The sequence below is a fragment of the Electrophorus electricus genome, chromosome 7 (assembly GCF_013358815.1).
Source record: "Electrophorus electricus isolate fEleEle1 chromosome 7, fEleEle1.pri, whole genome shotgun sequence".
Classification (NCBI taxonomy): domain Eukaryota; kingdom Metazoa; phylum Chordata; class Actinopteri; order Gymnotiformes; family Gymnotidae; genus Electrophorus; species Electrophorus electricus.
The window spans coordinates 10,616,293-10,632,299 of NC_049541.1; the positions used below are offsets into that span (position 1 = coordinate 10,616,293).

Consider the following 16,007-nt stretch of genomic DNA (forward strand, 5'->3'; position numbering starts at 1 on the left):
AGCATGTGTGAGTGTGTGTGCTGGGGTTTGGAGTTCAACAATAAAGACATCTTTCATAATGAGAGATATATGATGTATGAGTGTGTATGTAGGTGTGTGTGTGTGTGTGTGTATGCTTGGATGTTCAAGAGATGGTAAATGGAAAGCAGAATGTCTCAGGTGGTTCTTCACCTTCATCAGCAATGATCATCAGATGAAACGTCAGACTGTTTTCTGAACAATTCTCCAAGCTGAGATTGAACCATGTTTTATCTCTGTTAGTGTAAGGTGTTTTTTTTTTTGTTTTAGTTGGTGAGGAAAAATGGGGCAGAGCACACACACACACACACACACACACACACACACACACACACACACACACACACACACACACACACATACACAATTAATTCTTTGGCAATGGGGGAACTGAGTAGAGCAACATTTCACAGTGTGTTTTAAGTAAAAGACAGTTGAGGCCTTTTTCAGCATAAAACATCTGACTGTGTTTGTGTTCCCAGGAGGTCCCTTTGTGGATAAAGATCTCAGGCGTTACCTCAGCCTGCGGTTTCAGAAAGGCTCTTTGGACCACGAGCTCCAGCAGAACATCCGGGACAACCTCTACCTTCGCACTGTCCCCTGTGAGTAAACATCCTGACCTCCTGACCTCTTAGCTCCTGAGCCCTGGCCTTGCCTGACCTGTTGATTCAGGAGCTGTTGATTCAGTGGAGGGATTCAGTAGGATTCGACATGGCACTATATTAATTCAGCAGAATTTAGTGTGGTACTGGATTGATTCAGTAGGATTTATTGTGGCACTGTGTTATTTCGGTAGGGCTGAGTGTCCATACTGATCCATAATGTGATTGCCAGGAGTCTGTGTTGTGTTCTCTTGGGTAAACAGTTTTGGAATGGGTGGGAGCTGGGGTTTGCCCTTTTTCCACTAAAATCTCGATCACGAGGCTGGTTTACAGGAACGTGAGCTACTGCTGATTTCTGTATGATTCAAACACTAGAGCTGTAGTGCTGGCGGGTCTTGGGGAGGTCTGACGGAGGGAGAGAGCGAGGGATGAACACTGAGAGAGACATGGGGAGAGAGAGAGAGAGCGAGAGGGAGAGTCATTAGTGTGCAGCTGAGCTATGATTTCATTAGACAGGAGCGAGAAAGGGGGGGGGGGGTCAGCCCAGGAGAGTGAGAAGTGAGAATGCAGAAGAGAGAGGTAGAGTAGGACAGAGGGGAGGAAGGTGTGACAGTGACAGAAGAAAAGAGGAACAGCGAGAGAGAGAGAGAGAGAGAGAGAGAGAGAGAGCAGGATAGGGTATGATTAAACTACAGCAACAGCCACAAGGGAGTAAGAGGACGATGAGAGCAGCTTTACAAGGGACAGAAGAGAGAGAGAGAGAGAGAGAGAGAGAGAGAGAGAGAGGCATGCAGGCACTTATATACACACACACTCTCTCACTTCTCATACACTTCTGCCCTCCTACATGCCACACACACATACCAGTGTGTAACACGACAGACTGTACCTGTTACACACATCCGTGCAGTATCGGAGGTTGCAATCGGATTGATGTCCTAGTTGGAAACATGCAGCAGTAAGTTCTTTTAACCGTAATATCGTCAAAGACAGAATTAGAGGGGAGTCGTAGTAGTCGTCGTTAGTCCCAGCGCTCGTCACTTTGTCCTGAATTGTCCCCGTGTGTAATGGCCTACGGAAGAGTTTTTCTTGGTACTTTTCTTTGAGGTAAGGAGAAGGTTTGCTGAGCACATTTTGAAAATGGGGCATTTCCTTTCTGAATTCCTTTATCTTTGAAAGGTCAATTATCTGTCTAGCCCCTGTGCTAATAGTGGGCAACTTTAGGATTATACTCTGGAATGAATCTCATCCATTTCAAAGGTTGACACACAGGCACAGGAATACGCTTCTTTTTAAGATGTTATGATGATGTCCGTGGTGCCATATATTAGTCTGCACTTGTGACTTGTCTCTTGTACGTTGGGCTTGTTCTTGCACGTATGCCATGTGTGTCGTGTGTCGTGCTTCTGCAGGTAAGGACGGTAGCAGGGTGAGGCAGTGGTATCTGAGTGGTTAAGGTACTTGACTTGTATTCGGAAGGTTGCTGGTTCAATCCCCAGTGCTGCCAAGTTGTAACTGTTTGGCTCCTGAGCAAGGCCCTTAACCCTTGATTGCTCAAGTTGTACTTAGTCATAGTTGTAAGTTGCTTTGTATGAAAAAAAAAGCATCAGGTAAATATAAGTACTCTAGTCTGCAAGTATCAATGGTAGAAGTGCTCTATTTCAGCATCTCTACATGATGCTTCTCCCCTCTGCAGTGATTTTGCTTCCTGTTCTAATATAGGAGTCTTGTGTGCGGTTGTCTCCTGATGAAAGCACTGCCACAGAATGTTTAACGGACCTTTTTATATTCTTATGACTGGGTAGAAATCCTTTACATCCAGGTTTGGCTCCACTGGAGGCTGAGCACTCTGTTCTGCCGGCCCCTGTTCTCATAATGGTTCAGTGATGGGTAGGTCTGGTGGTCATGATGCCCTGGCATTGCACTTTAACCTGGTGCACCTACATGTGATTAGCTGTGTGTATGGGGGAAATCATTATCTCGGGATTTGGGAGCATCACTGCGAACATCATGAGACAGTTGTTGCTTGTAAGCTTGGGTTGGGCGTTTGGAAATTCCCTGATGCGTTGTATAGTTTTGGAGTTTGTGGTTGGCACACTTGCTACTCAGGCATGTGCTGATTGTCTTCTTTGAAAGGCTGCTGGCTGCCTCTTGCTGCTCTGTGCTTTAAAGACTCAGAGTGCTTATTAAAACTTAGCCTTACCACTGTCGGGCTTTTTATTATAACTCACGGTGTGGTTGCCGACAATGTGACTGTAGTTACTGCAACGCCGAACACCTTTTTTTAAAGTGTTTCTGTTATTTTGTCCACCTTCTTTAGCTATGACTCACAACAGAATGACCCCTACACACATGGACACATCGGTTTCCTGTCCTCTCCCGCTTTCCTTCTTCTCGCCTCTCTAAGAGGATGCTGTGTTTGGGCAGCATGGCGAGAGCATCGGCTGGGGTTTCCATGGCAACTGCCACCTCTTCCCCTGCGTCTCCGTCAGACCGATGACGCCTTTCCCTCTTCCCCCCCCCCCCCCTCCCTCCCTCCTTGCATCCATGCTGTGAGAGAACATATAACAGTAACTCGGGCACCTATGAGACGGCGCTCTGATTGGGTTGTTCACATGTCTGTTATGTGCACTCCCTGGGAGAGAGAAGGTGTTGAGGTGGGACTAAGGGAAAGAGGGCTCTCTTGGTTAGGGAGAGCTGCAGAAGTGCTTTACTGCAAATGAGACCCGCACACACCCTGCCATGGAATATGACCTCAGACACTAGCGATGTTTGTGCTTGTACCTGTCAGCGTGTGTGTGTGTGTGTGTGTGTGTGTGTGTTTGTGTGCCTGTGCTCTTTGTAGGGGTCATTCAGTCATTCATGTTATGTTGTTCTACAGATGTCATGCTGCTGATCTAGTGCTGAGATTCATTGAAGCGGGACAAACACACACAGGCGCGCGCACACACGCGGATACACTCACACACACGCAGACGCCTACAGACGAGAGAGATCTGGATGTTAATGAGGTGTAGTTGGCTGCCAGTGATATCTACCTGTGGTCTCACAGCACTCTATCTCTCCCTCTGCCACCCCCCTCCACGATACCCCTCCATACACATCTACACATCCCACATCCACAACGTACATATAATCGAACAGTGTTGTTGACAGCAGTGTGGTATCCACTGTTTTTCTGGGTGTGAAAATCTCTGCTCTCTTGAATATATAGCTTCCCATGTCGTGTTTCTTTAGTAGAAGTGAGCCATATTGTATTTGTGGTCAAAGCTGCTGTGGTATGCATTTCCTAGTGTGTGTGTGTGTGTGTATGTGTGTGTGTGTATGTGTGTGTGTGTATGTGTGTGTGTGTGTGTGTGTGTGTGTGTGTGTGTGTGTGTGTGTGTGTGTGTGTGTGTGTGCGTGTGTGTGTGCGTGTGCGTGTGTGTGTGTATGTGTGTGTGCGTGTGTGTGTGCATGCGTAAGCATGTTTGAATAGTAGGGAGAATGTATAAGCAGTTGTGTTTCTGGTGTTGGGTTTCTTTGGCAGTGTTTTGAATGTGTGTGTTTTTGCAGGAGCAAGCCTTTTTATGGAAGGAGTAATATGGATTCTGGAGTTTATTGTGCTTATGTGTATTATTTATCATTTTTCATCAAAATTCTTAATGATCCAAAGTAATTCATAACAGTCATCTTCTCTATATGTGAATAAGTGGGTACTAGTCACAGTGTAGTTTGTCATATATTTAAAACTGTGGTGTGGAGATTTATGTTATTGTGCTGGTTCTCCACAGGACTTCAAACGCTGACACACCGTGCCATTCATGTTGTGCAGGGTAAAGCTGTGCATATACGACAGACTAGAATCCTCGTTCTATTTTTCATGTTTTTGCGTTCATATTTTGAAGCTTTGTATCAATGTTTATTTATTTATCTGTGTATGCATACCCATAATTCCATCACTGTGGATGAAGTAATCTGCTTAGCTCATATATATATAATAAATATATAAATATATAATAAATATATAAATATATAATAAATGTTTATTATGCACCATTATGGAACTTCAATACTTAGGAATTCCACTTAAGAACATGGAGGATACTATCACATAAACTCATAAGCCATATATATATATATATATATATATATATATATATATATATATATATATATATATATATATATATATCCACTTAAGAACATGGAGGATACTATCACATAAACTCATAAGCCATATATATATATATATCCACTTAAGAACATGGAGGATACTATCACATAAACTCATAAGCCATATATATATATATATATATGGCTTATGAGTTTATGTGATAGTATCCTACATGTTCTTAAGTGGAATTCCTAAGTATTGAAGTTCCATAATGGTGCATAATAAACATTTATTGAATCATGGCACATGTATCATGATGTGTATGGTACTGTGAGCTGGTCTCCACCCCAGGACAGCGATCCTGTATGATACAGTTTGGGGGTTCATAACTTTACTTTTAGCAGGTCCTGGCATTCTTGTGCGCATCTGTGCTGGTGTAATGCTGTTTCTATCGTGGAGTGTGTTAGAGAAAGGTTCTGTCTGCAGGTGCATAGTGGTCACTTGGTCAGTGACAGTAGTGCAGACGTATCGCGGTCATTATGGACAGAGCAGTTTGGTGCTGGTGAAGTGTGCACTGCGTGGGTCTCTGAGGAGACCGCCGAGATGCTCCTCGGTATTACTGTTCCCGCTGAGAGCTGGCATGGCACTTTCAAGCACGCAAGAAACACCGTGCGCAAACAAACATCCCGCTTTGCATTATTCAGCACTGCGGGACCTGTGATGGCACCCACACACACACACACACACACAAACATGCACATGCACACGCACTAGCACACACATAAACACACATGCACGAATACATGCGCGCACACTCACACACAAATACATGCACACATCCACATCCACACAATCTGTCTCTTTCTCTCCCTCCATTTTTCACACTCACTTGTGCCCTCACTCCCTGTGAGCTACTTGTGAAGGGCTGAATTTCACACGGCTGGAATTTTGCCTACGTTCCCATGGTGCCATAACTACTAGTCTGCACTAGTGCTCTTGAGCCAGAGAGCATCAATTTCTCCCCCCTTCCTAAAGAGACAACATTTCTTCCTGAGCTAGAGGAAGCCAAGCCAATGAGATATATATTATTTACTCACCATACCGCACGTGGCACAGACACACTCGCCGACACATAAACAAACAAAACGGTCTGCTCACCGACTCATCGAATGCACCTGCACGTAAGATGACACTGAACTGTCCACCACAAGGCACAGTGTTTGCTTTGTTCCCAACATACCTGACTCAGCGAGAAAAAGAGAGCAAGCGCTATAAAAGCACAGTGTGTGAAAGGGTGTTCTAAGGACAGTAGCCTCGGGGTTAGGGGCGGGGGTGGGGGGTAGCTAGGTGAGCCACGAGGTACGAGGGACGGGGAGAAGAAGAGGGCGAGATGGAGGTCAGAGGAGGATGGTGGAGATGGCTGACCTCTCCCCGAGGTCTCCATCTCCTCTAATTAAAGTGGGCGAGGGTGGCAGCAAGCAGCAGAGAGCGCGTCGGGTACACGCTCCGTCTCCGTCTCTCTCTCTCTCTCTCTTTCTCACTCTCTCTATCCCCCAACACCCCAACCCCTGTATTCAGAGAAGGTGGCAGGTCCAGGTCCTCCAACGCGCTCTCTCTGCACTAATTACTAAAGGCAGCCCCACGCTTTGCCACACAGCCCCATGGGAAGGGAGAGGGGAGTAGCGGAAGCGGATGGTGCCCTCCCCTCCCCGTGTGCCGCGCCACTCAGCGGGCTATCGGCAAAGGCCTTGCCATCTTCCTCCCCGTTGACGTCTTCATCGTTAACCCCATCCTCTAAACGAGCGGCCTGCATTCAGCGGGATCTAGAAGCAGCGGGTGTCCGAAGCCGAGCCTTTAACGTCAACCACAGTCCGGATGTTTACGGGTCTGTGTTTCAACGTCTTTGACTTCCCTCAGCCTCAGTGAGGATGCGGTGAAGCTGTTCGTTTGACTTGCTGTTCAGAGACGGCAGCGCTGGCATCAGTTCAGTCTTTTCAGCTCAGCGTCAGTTACTGTACGGAAGAGGCACAGCACGCTTGCACAGCTCAGAATAAGTCAAACAGAAACAAGTAAGCAAGCGCGCAGATAAACAAACCAAAATGTGCAGAGGGTTTTCTGAGCCGGAACGATCCGGCCCGTCCCATACCGGTGTGAGTATTTTTGCGCTCTTCGTAGTCTTCTAAAGAATGTAGACCAAAAGAACAACAGAAGAGAAGGGAAACGACAACAAAGCCGGCGTTTTTGTCCTGTCTGGGTGACCGAGTCTGGGCAGTGGTTTGTTTACTTCCGCTGTAATCGGTGCTCCTATCTCTTCCCCTCAGAGGGAAGTAGAGTGATGAGAGGTGGAGGGAGGAGACTGATATCATGGCAAGTGAGGCGGGCCAGATAAGAGGCGCCATGGCGGCTCCAACGACCGCGGTAACCCGAGGGCTGTGTCGTTACACACAGGCCCTGAGGAAACTGCTGTGTCACTGGGCTCGGGGATCACAAGGACGTTGCAGTGAAATGTTGCCTCTCAACGCTAAGGTTCAGACGAGTTCAGCGCAGAGGCTCGGCCTTCGTGGTCCTGGCCCAGAACAGCCTTGTGGTGCAAGAGTTTAGAGTTCTCCCTACCCACCATACATCTGACTCAGGTCATTAGCTAAGTAATAAGCCCTTCATGAGTCCACAAATGTGTTAGAGCAGGGAAGACAGGAAACTGCGCAGCGCACAGGTACCGTAGGAGCAAGATTAGGAAACAAATAAATGCATTATACATTATTTATATAGATTTTAATTACATCTATGAAAAATTCATACTGACTGTTGAATGGAGACATTATAATTATTCATTTTTTGTCAGGTAAAACAATATAGTTTTTATGAACTGAGTTGTTTTTTTTTTTGTTGTTGTTGTTCTTGGGCCCAGTTGAACTCTGCCTAATTGTGCAAACAGAGAATAAAACACAATAGCCAGCAATTAGCTTTTGGGCCAAGTTAGTTATGTTACCGTGCTTGGTCTGCGTGTTTAGTGTAACAATTGCCCGAGTGCCGCAGGGCGCGGAACAGGACGCAGACTCCCTCGACTTTGTGAAACATTTAATAACATCGAACGTATAAGACAATGGTGGCACTCACACATAACATTAACAGTGAACATAAACACACTTAGCGCTAACGATAAAGATGGTAACATTGACATAGGCTAGACAAACAATAACAATGGCTACACAAACATGGATACTAACATTCTGCTCAGACGCTAACAAACATGGAGCAACACTAAGCACGCACTGACGGGGGTTTAAATAGACTGAAAGCGTCCCGTGTCATTTAGAGCACTTAGGATCCTGTTTTTGTGAATGTTTCTGTTTTTGTCCTCAGCTTGCAGTATGACAACATACTGACATACTATGTCTGTGCACCGTGCGTATTGCTGCACACCCTGCACTCTACAAGTGTAGGAGGTCGGCCCAGTGAAACGGGAAAACTAGGGGAATCCGCTAGCTGAAGAGCCATATCTAAACCCAAACCAATAAACCACCTGCTATACATTGACTGCAGTTTCAGTGCTTTACTGAATAATTGATAAAAGTTGGGATAGCTGCCTGTTTTTTTTTTTCAAGGCTAATATGTAAATAAGTCTTTCTTTGTCTGTAGTATACAAGGTTGCTCAGTGCAGCTGGTTAAAGGTATTAGACAAAGTCTATGCTGTTCTGAGAAGATACGGATTAATCAGCGCCTCCTCCTATGAAGCTGCTACTTCACGTCCCTAGTTTGTACACAGAGAACAACGATGCATCTGAACAAAACCCAAAATGGCATATGCCTTCTGGACACACCCTCATGTCCCCGTCCTGTGCTGTGAGGACGGCACAGGCTGTTGGGAGTGCTAAATCTCTCTCTCCTCTTTACCTCTCTTTCTCTCGCTGTGATGTTGTCTGTTTATGGGCCTCCACAAACCGTAATCATAAACTGGTTGCGGAGCTGGATAATCGTATTTGATGCCTGATATCCAGTCTGGTTTATAAAAAGACCAAGAGAAGGAAACGGACACTTGAGCTTAATCTTACTTTAATTAATGGCCGTCTGAATATTCAGCAGGCTAGCGTAGTCCTGATTAACATATGGACCTGGAGTGCAGCTTCTCCCCTCTGCTTTTTAATATTACAGCTACAACCGTTTCTGACGGTGTGTTATCACACCACTGTGCTAGTCCTTTAATGTGTGTGTGCGTCGCATGTACAGCTTTCTCGATTGCGTGCCGATGGAGCGTGGCGCGGCGTGAAGCCAGCCATAGCGCGGTGAGTAATAGCCGAGCAGGCTGCAGCACTTTTAAAAACGTCCAGGAAAACAAAGAGCAAGAAACAAGGGAGAGCAAAGGAAAAGGGCTCATGTAAAAAAGCAGAGAAAGAAAGAAAAGAATGAGAGCGGGAGAAGGGAAGGACCTGGAGGGACGCGGCATTTAAATGACAGCACCGCCAAGTACTGCTAAAGGGCAATTATCCTAACAATACAGTCGACTGTGTTTTGAGCGATACATTTATATGCTACATTATGAGTGTCTCCTTTAGTAAATGGTTAGACACGTCTATATCGCACTCTGTATTTCTCTATTAACTGCGGAAATTAAAGCTTTTTTCTAAAAGGCTTCTGCACCACTACATGTTTAAAAAGGTATTTGTTTTAGCAAAAGTTCGAAACTTAAAAAATGAGACGTCTCGATGAGAACACTTGTACGCGTGCATGCGCGTGCGTGTTCACGTGGACGCGTTTTGCTTGCAGGTGAATCCAGTTTCCGTCTCCGTCTCTCTGTGTTTCCCCGCTTGCGCTGCTTGTGCGTTTCTCTGCTCAGTAACCCAGTTACTGTTTTAGTATTAAAGGTGGACCATTCAGAGACAAGGGCCTGCAGAACTCTCGGAACAGCCAGAGAGAGGGAGAGGGAGGGGGGAGAGAGAGAGAGAGAGAGAGAGAGAGAGAGAGAGAGAGAGAGAGAGAGAGAGAGAGAGAGAGAGAGAGAGAGAGAGAGAGATAGATGGAGGTGTGAGAAAGGGAGGTGTGTGTGGTGGGGGATGTGCGAGATACAGGGAGGACTTTGCAATTACAACACTAGGCCGATTTAGATGCTTGAAGGAGGAAATAAACAGTATACGTGGATGCTTTCATAAAGGTGGTGGTTTCATATTTTTCATGTAATGCTGAGCATTTATACCAGTTACACCTGTTACATAACAGTTAAAGCCATTAGCAAGCCTACAATTAACAGAATTTAGAATTAATTTGTATTATTATGAAAAATAAATGGGTAAAAATACAGAAATTACTAAAAGGACGGCATTTTAAAAGGAAGTATGGTCTCATTATTGAGACATGAAAAGCACCACATATCTTATGCCCAGATGTTAGACACACTACAGCCCAGCAGGTTGGCTATCATGGAGCGGTTCCCACTGGCAGGTGATTTCCCGATATACGACTCTGAAGCCCATTTATGTTCTTGTGACTTGTGTTTATGGTATTCCTGTTAGCGCAAGCAACGCAGATGCCCAGGAAATGATGGAGACAGAGGAGTGAGACGGAGGTGAGAAATAAAGATGGAGAAACAAAGAGCGCACTGGGTTTGAAAGAACCAACAGGTGGTTAAAAAGAGCAGGATGACTTCCTTAATTCCTGGGTATTTTACAGCTGTATTAACAGGGATAGACTAGCCATCGGGAGTTCCGGGATAATTCCTGGTGGGCCGTTGAGAGAGCTAAAAATGTAAGTATTAGAATGTAAGTATTCTAATATTATAATGTGGTATCATGACATTCCTCGTGTCACGTCTCGCGTGTTTTCGTGTAACTTGGAGACCAGACTCGTCAGATGGTGACTGTGTGAGATCTCGTGGTGTGCGATCCCTTGTTGCAGTGTAGTGTGGAAACCACAACGACTTCAAAATTCCCGATGACAAAACAGCAAGTTGTGTAGCGTGAACAGTATAGTGATTGTGTAGTGTGTCCACGGTAGTTTGCCTAGTCTGCTGCTTAGGTAGAGACTCTCAGCCCCATACTTGGAGCACTACTTAAAAATTACAAAGATTTAATCGAATGTGAAATAATGTTCTGCAATTTCATGTCCAACATGGTGCACTACAGGTGTGTTATCATTTAGTTACTTGTTACCGCAGTTCTACTTATTCAAGAATACGTGTGTGTGTGTGTGTGTGTGTGTGTGTGTGTTTGGGGGGGGGGGGGGTTGATTGTAGTGGGCTGATCTAAAAAAGGTCCAGGGCTGAATTTAGTTCTCAGTTCATCTCTGTGTATTTATATTGTATTATGTTAACCATATAGACATTTCAGCATTGTTTCCACACAGTTACTCCTTTTTCAGGGGATACTAAGTAAGTGAAAATGCCTAATTATGCAGAACCTTTAATAAAATTGTCATGCTCGCTACTTACAGTGAACAACTCTCTAAATTCCACAGACACCACGCACACTGGATATCTTCCCAGGTGATGGAATGCAACCATTTTCTGTTGCTCAGCGCAGTCCTGGTCAGGTGACTGACTCGGCTGCTCACATGGCCGCTTGGGCCGTATGTGTGGGGTCACAGGCCTGGGGCCGCCACCAACCACCCCACGCTATGGGGCGCGTTTGGCTGGATCCGAGCCGTAAAACGCTCACGCCTCTGTCAGAGTTGCATCTTGCAGCTGCTGCTGTCATTGTCAGTAAAGACATCCGAGCGCGGCAGCTCCTCTGGCCAGCACGCTTCCCTGGTGAGATGGCGAGATGCTGGGGATCGTGAGCAGGTGTTTCTGCATGGAGGTGGTTTCTGGATGGTCGCTTCCTGTGATATGTGGAAGAGGAGTTTTAGCTGTCTGATGTGTCTCAGAGAGAGAGGTGTATTTACACATGTATGCAGGCCACCTCCTGTAGTGGTTTAAATGATTGGCATTTATATCCGTTCTATATGGTTTTAAGAGGTGTTGAAAGTCTTGGGGATGTTCACACTTGTATTTTTATGTGCATAATCCCTCTGGATATAATCCTGACACTCATGACATAAAACAAACAAGTATAAAAGGGATCTTTGTTCTTGAGGCTCATAAGTGGTAAGGCTACTGTGAGACCTCTCGGCGGGTGTATCCTCCAGCCTCCTGATGGTCTGCTTTGCTGGCCTTGACATTTTTCTTTTGAGGGACCAGAGAAACTCCACATGCAAATAGCCCATCAAGACCGCATGTCAGCACTCATTTGCAAGAGCTAATAAAAACACACAGCTGGCCAAGATATCACTGAGCAGGCAATTCTACAATTATATATGGTCCACTGAAATGGAGTGGCTAGTGTGTATAAAAGGCCGTGATTCTTATATGGTTCACCCAGCGCGGATTTGAACCCTGCCGAGTTAAAGGTGCCGTCCGCGTTTTAGCATCATAGACTCTGTTTCATTCCGAATCCAATACGGAGCAAAAACAACACACGCTGGAGTGCACTGTAAATATGCAGGATGAGAATAGAGAGGGAAGCTGGGTATGGCCAGGGCTTTGTAGAAGGATAAAGGGCTTTGGGCTTCAGATGGGTTTACAGCCTGGACCCGGCTGTCTGATACAGCACCCAGCTAGCTCAGACAAAGCATGATGCATGTACACGGGTGTGTGTACGCGTGTGCATGTTTTTGCCAGTGCACGTTTGAGTGTGTATTTTGCACCTGTGTGTGCGAGTACGTGTAAATGCTGTGTATATGCTTGTGCGAGTGTATGCACGTTAGCATCTGAATGAGCATGTGTGAGTTGAATTGTTTTAAGGATGTGTGTGCATGTGTGTGTGTGTGTGTTGCTGCTGTGGGTTCGGCATTGTAGCAGGGCCACATGGCCTTTACTGACTATCCCAAACCAGTTGGAGCTTATATATATGTGTTGCACGTGTGGGTGTGCGTGTGTGTATGTGTGTGTGGGGGGGGTGTAGAGTGTGTGTGCATGCGTGCATGTGTGTGTGTTTGTGTGTGTGCATGTGGGCGTGTGTGTGTGTGTGTGTGTGTGTGTGTGTGTGTGAGTACGTGCGTGTGTGCGTGTGTGTGTGTGTGTGCATGCGTGCGTGTGTGTGTGTGTTGGTGTGTGTGTGAGACTATGCCTGTAGCACTGATTTGGGGCTGTTACAGAGCTTCCTCTCTCTTTGTGAAAGTGGATTTCGTTTGGGCAGAGCATGATGAGGAAGCTCCACACGCTCTCTCTCTCTCTCTCTCTCTCTCTCTCTCTCTTTCTCTCTGTCAGGCTATAAATAGACTCCATCACAAAAGGGTCAAAGCAGTTTAAAAATATCGAAATGTCAGTGGAGCTCTTGTCCTCTCATCAGCCTCTCTGTCTGCCAGTGGCAGTTTGACTGGCTAAGGGAGAACCTTCTCAAATCTTTCCACTCACCTTTTCTCTAGTGCTCAAGTCTGGTCTTCTCTCCCTCTGCGTCTTACTTTCTCTGCCTCTTTCCACCTCTACTTCTCACTTCTTTCTGTCTTGATGTCTGTTTTTCTGTCTCTGTTTTTGTATTTGTCTTTTTTTACTTCCTCTCCTCTAATGTCAGTGTTGGCTGCTGTGACATTTGTATGTCATGGTTAATTTCTGTTGATACTATTCACCGTTGACTAAAAAGAGACTGATAAAAGCTATGAGACATTATGTGCCTGTGTGTGTGTGTGTGTGTGTGTGTGTCTTCATGTTTAGTATTCTGTGTGTTTGCTTCCTCACTGATGGCGGGTGCAGTCTCTCTCTCTCTCTCTCCTGTCGGATTTCCGGCTGGCGGAGGCGTCACCATGGAAACAGACATGATGTCAGCCGGGTGGGGATGTTGGGAGAAGTTTCATAGTGTTTGTCCATCTTCATCATGACCCAAACATACACACACATACACACTCACACACACACACACACGCGTACGTCCACTAACACACACCCACGTACACTATTCAGTATTGTTAGCACATCAGTATGTACCAAAGTATTTGTATAAGCTCCTTGGATTCTCACTGAGAATCAGGTTTGTGCGTGTTGGTGGTGGTTTTTTGCTATAGGGTGTTGCTTCAGTGTGATCTAAAATGCCCCTATGTATGTTTAGTTTGTGAGTGTGGATTGAAGTGTGTACAAGTGTGTGTGTGTGTGTGTGTGTGTGTTTTGGGGTCATGATGTCCCATTTGTGCTTGTCTCAGTAGAAATATAGTATACAGTAGAAATATAATCCATCTGTTCTCCCTCCGTGATACGAGCTCTATGTAACGGTAACAGGTATATACAGTAGAAATATAATCCATCTGTTCTCCCTCCGTGATACGAGCTCTATGTAACGGTAACAGGTATATACAGTAGAAATATAATCCATCTGTTCTCCCTCCGTGATACGAGCTCTATGTAACGGTAACAGGTATATACAGTAGAAATATAATCCATCTGTTCTCCCTTCGTGATACGAGCTCTACGTAATGGTAACAGGTATATACAGTAGAAATATAATCCAGCTGTTATCCCTCCGTGATACGAGCTCTATGTAACGGTAACAGGTATATACAGTAGAAATATAATCCATCTGTTCTCCCTCCGTGATACGAGCTCTATGTAACGGTAACAGGTATATACAGTAGAAATATAATCCATCTGTTCTCCCTCCGTGATACGAGCTCTATGTAACGGTAACAGGTATATACAGTAGAAATATAATCCAGCTGTTATCCCTCCGTGATACGAGCTCTATGTAACGGTAACAGGTATATACAGTAGAAATATAATCCATCTGTTCTCCCTCCGTGATATGAGCTCTATGTAACGGTAACAGGTATATACAGTAGAAATATAATCCAGCTGTTCTCCCTCCGTGATACGAGCTCTACGTAATGGTAGCAGGTATGTACAGTAGAAATATAATCCAGCTGTTATCCCGCCGTGATACGAGCTCTATGTAACGGTAACAGGTATATACAGTAGAAATATAATCCATCTGTTCTCCCTCCGTGATATGAGCTCTACGTAATGGTAGCAGGTATGTACAGGTGCAGTGCAGTCCAGCTGCTGGACCTCAGTGATATGAGCTCTGTGAGCTGGTGACACAGATACCAAACCACTGTGCTTTAGTCTCCCTAGTCATCTTTAGGCATAAGGGAGTCTCTCTCTCACTGAGATCTTTATACATGTTTATGCACTCACATGATTGTTTTTTTTTATGTTTTTATACGTCTTGAGTGTGTGTATATGAATGTGTGTTTGTCACAACAGTCCTATGTTCTAGCCAGCACAATAAAAATGCTCACTTCATTTGCACAATAAAAGTTGCCTGGATGGCTGAAACTGTGAGCATTGTTCCTGAAGCTATTTCAGGTTGCTGAATATCAACAGCATGTCTAAAAATAGCTCCAGCAGTAGCCACACACACACACACACACACACACACACACACAGACAGAAGTATGAGGAACATATTAATCTCTGACTACTCCACCCACTCCTTCAACACCCATTGCATAAGTGCCTGGTATTCTTATTACGTAAAGTACCAATGAAAGCCCCCCACTCACATAATTACAGATGATTCCACCATAGTACCATGAAATGTGGCTGTTGAGTTAAGCACTACCTGTTAGGTTTGTCAAAGCTAATTATTTAATAACACGTTTATTACATTACTGCCTTCATTCATAGGAATCCCCACTATGTCATGGTCCTAATGTAACAGGCAGTGCTGTGGGAGTTTGAGCTCTTAGGTGCTCTGTCGACTGCACTGCTACTGACTGGCAGTGAGACGTGATGCTCTTAATGTCACCTCAGGACTGGTATACGTCATGTGTTCTCTATAATCAATGAGTCCCAATATAAATATTCACAAATATGGTGACAAAAGACCTAAAAGTCACATAAGATTCTAGGAAACTACTTTTAAAAAAGTAAATTAGCTGTTCACTGATGGTATCTGTTCATTATTTGTTACATAATCTAGGAACCTTGAAAAATCATGACTCAATTCACAATAATCCAGTATCATTTCCTGTTTTTCTCCATGTACCATCACTTTCTGTTAATGGAATCCTCTCAGCTCCGAACACTGCCACACCTGGAGCGGCTTCCGAGCTGAGAAAAGGAGAAAATACTGCTGGAGACTAGCAGGTGCCCAGAGAGTGCCCGTTGAAAAACTACTTCTATTAATGATAGAGTAAAGAAAGCTATAATATGGCATGTGTCAAATTACAGGTGTTAAGGCCACCAGTCTCCCTTTTAAAATGTTTTATTTTATTTTTTTTTACGACCAGTAAAAATAACCCCAGGTTATTTTAATCCCCTGCGAATAGCCATT

General features: G+C 44.9%; 1 protein-coding gene across 11 annotated transcripts in view; it reads left to right on the top strand.

The window, feature by feature from the left end:
• The window catches only part of magi2a (membrane associated guanylate kinase, WW and PDZ domain containing 2a), a 194,112-nt gene that overhangs the window by 75,837 nt on the left and 102,268 nt on the right, over positions 1–16,007 (top strand). For all 11 annotated transcript variants that reach the window (XM_026997448.2, XM_026997454.2, XM_026997465.2 and 8 more), the window contains exon 2: positions 501–620. In XM_026997448.2, coding sequence (XP_026853249.2) covers positions 501–620 — 120 coding nt within the window. The remainder of the gene's footprint in view (positions 1–500; positions 621–16,007) is intronic.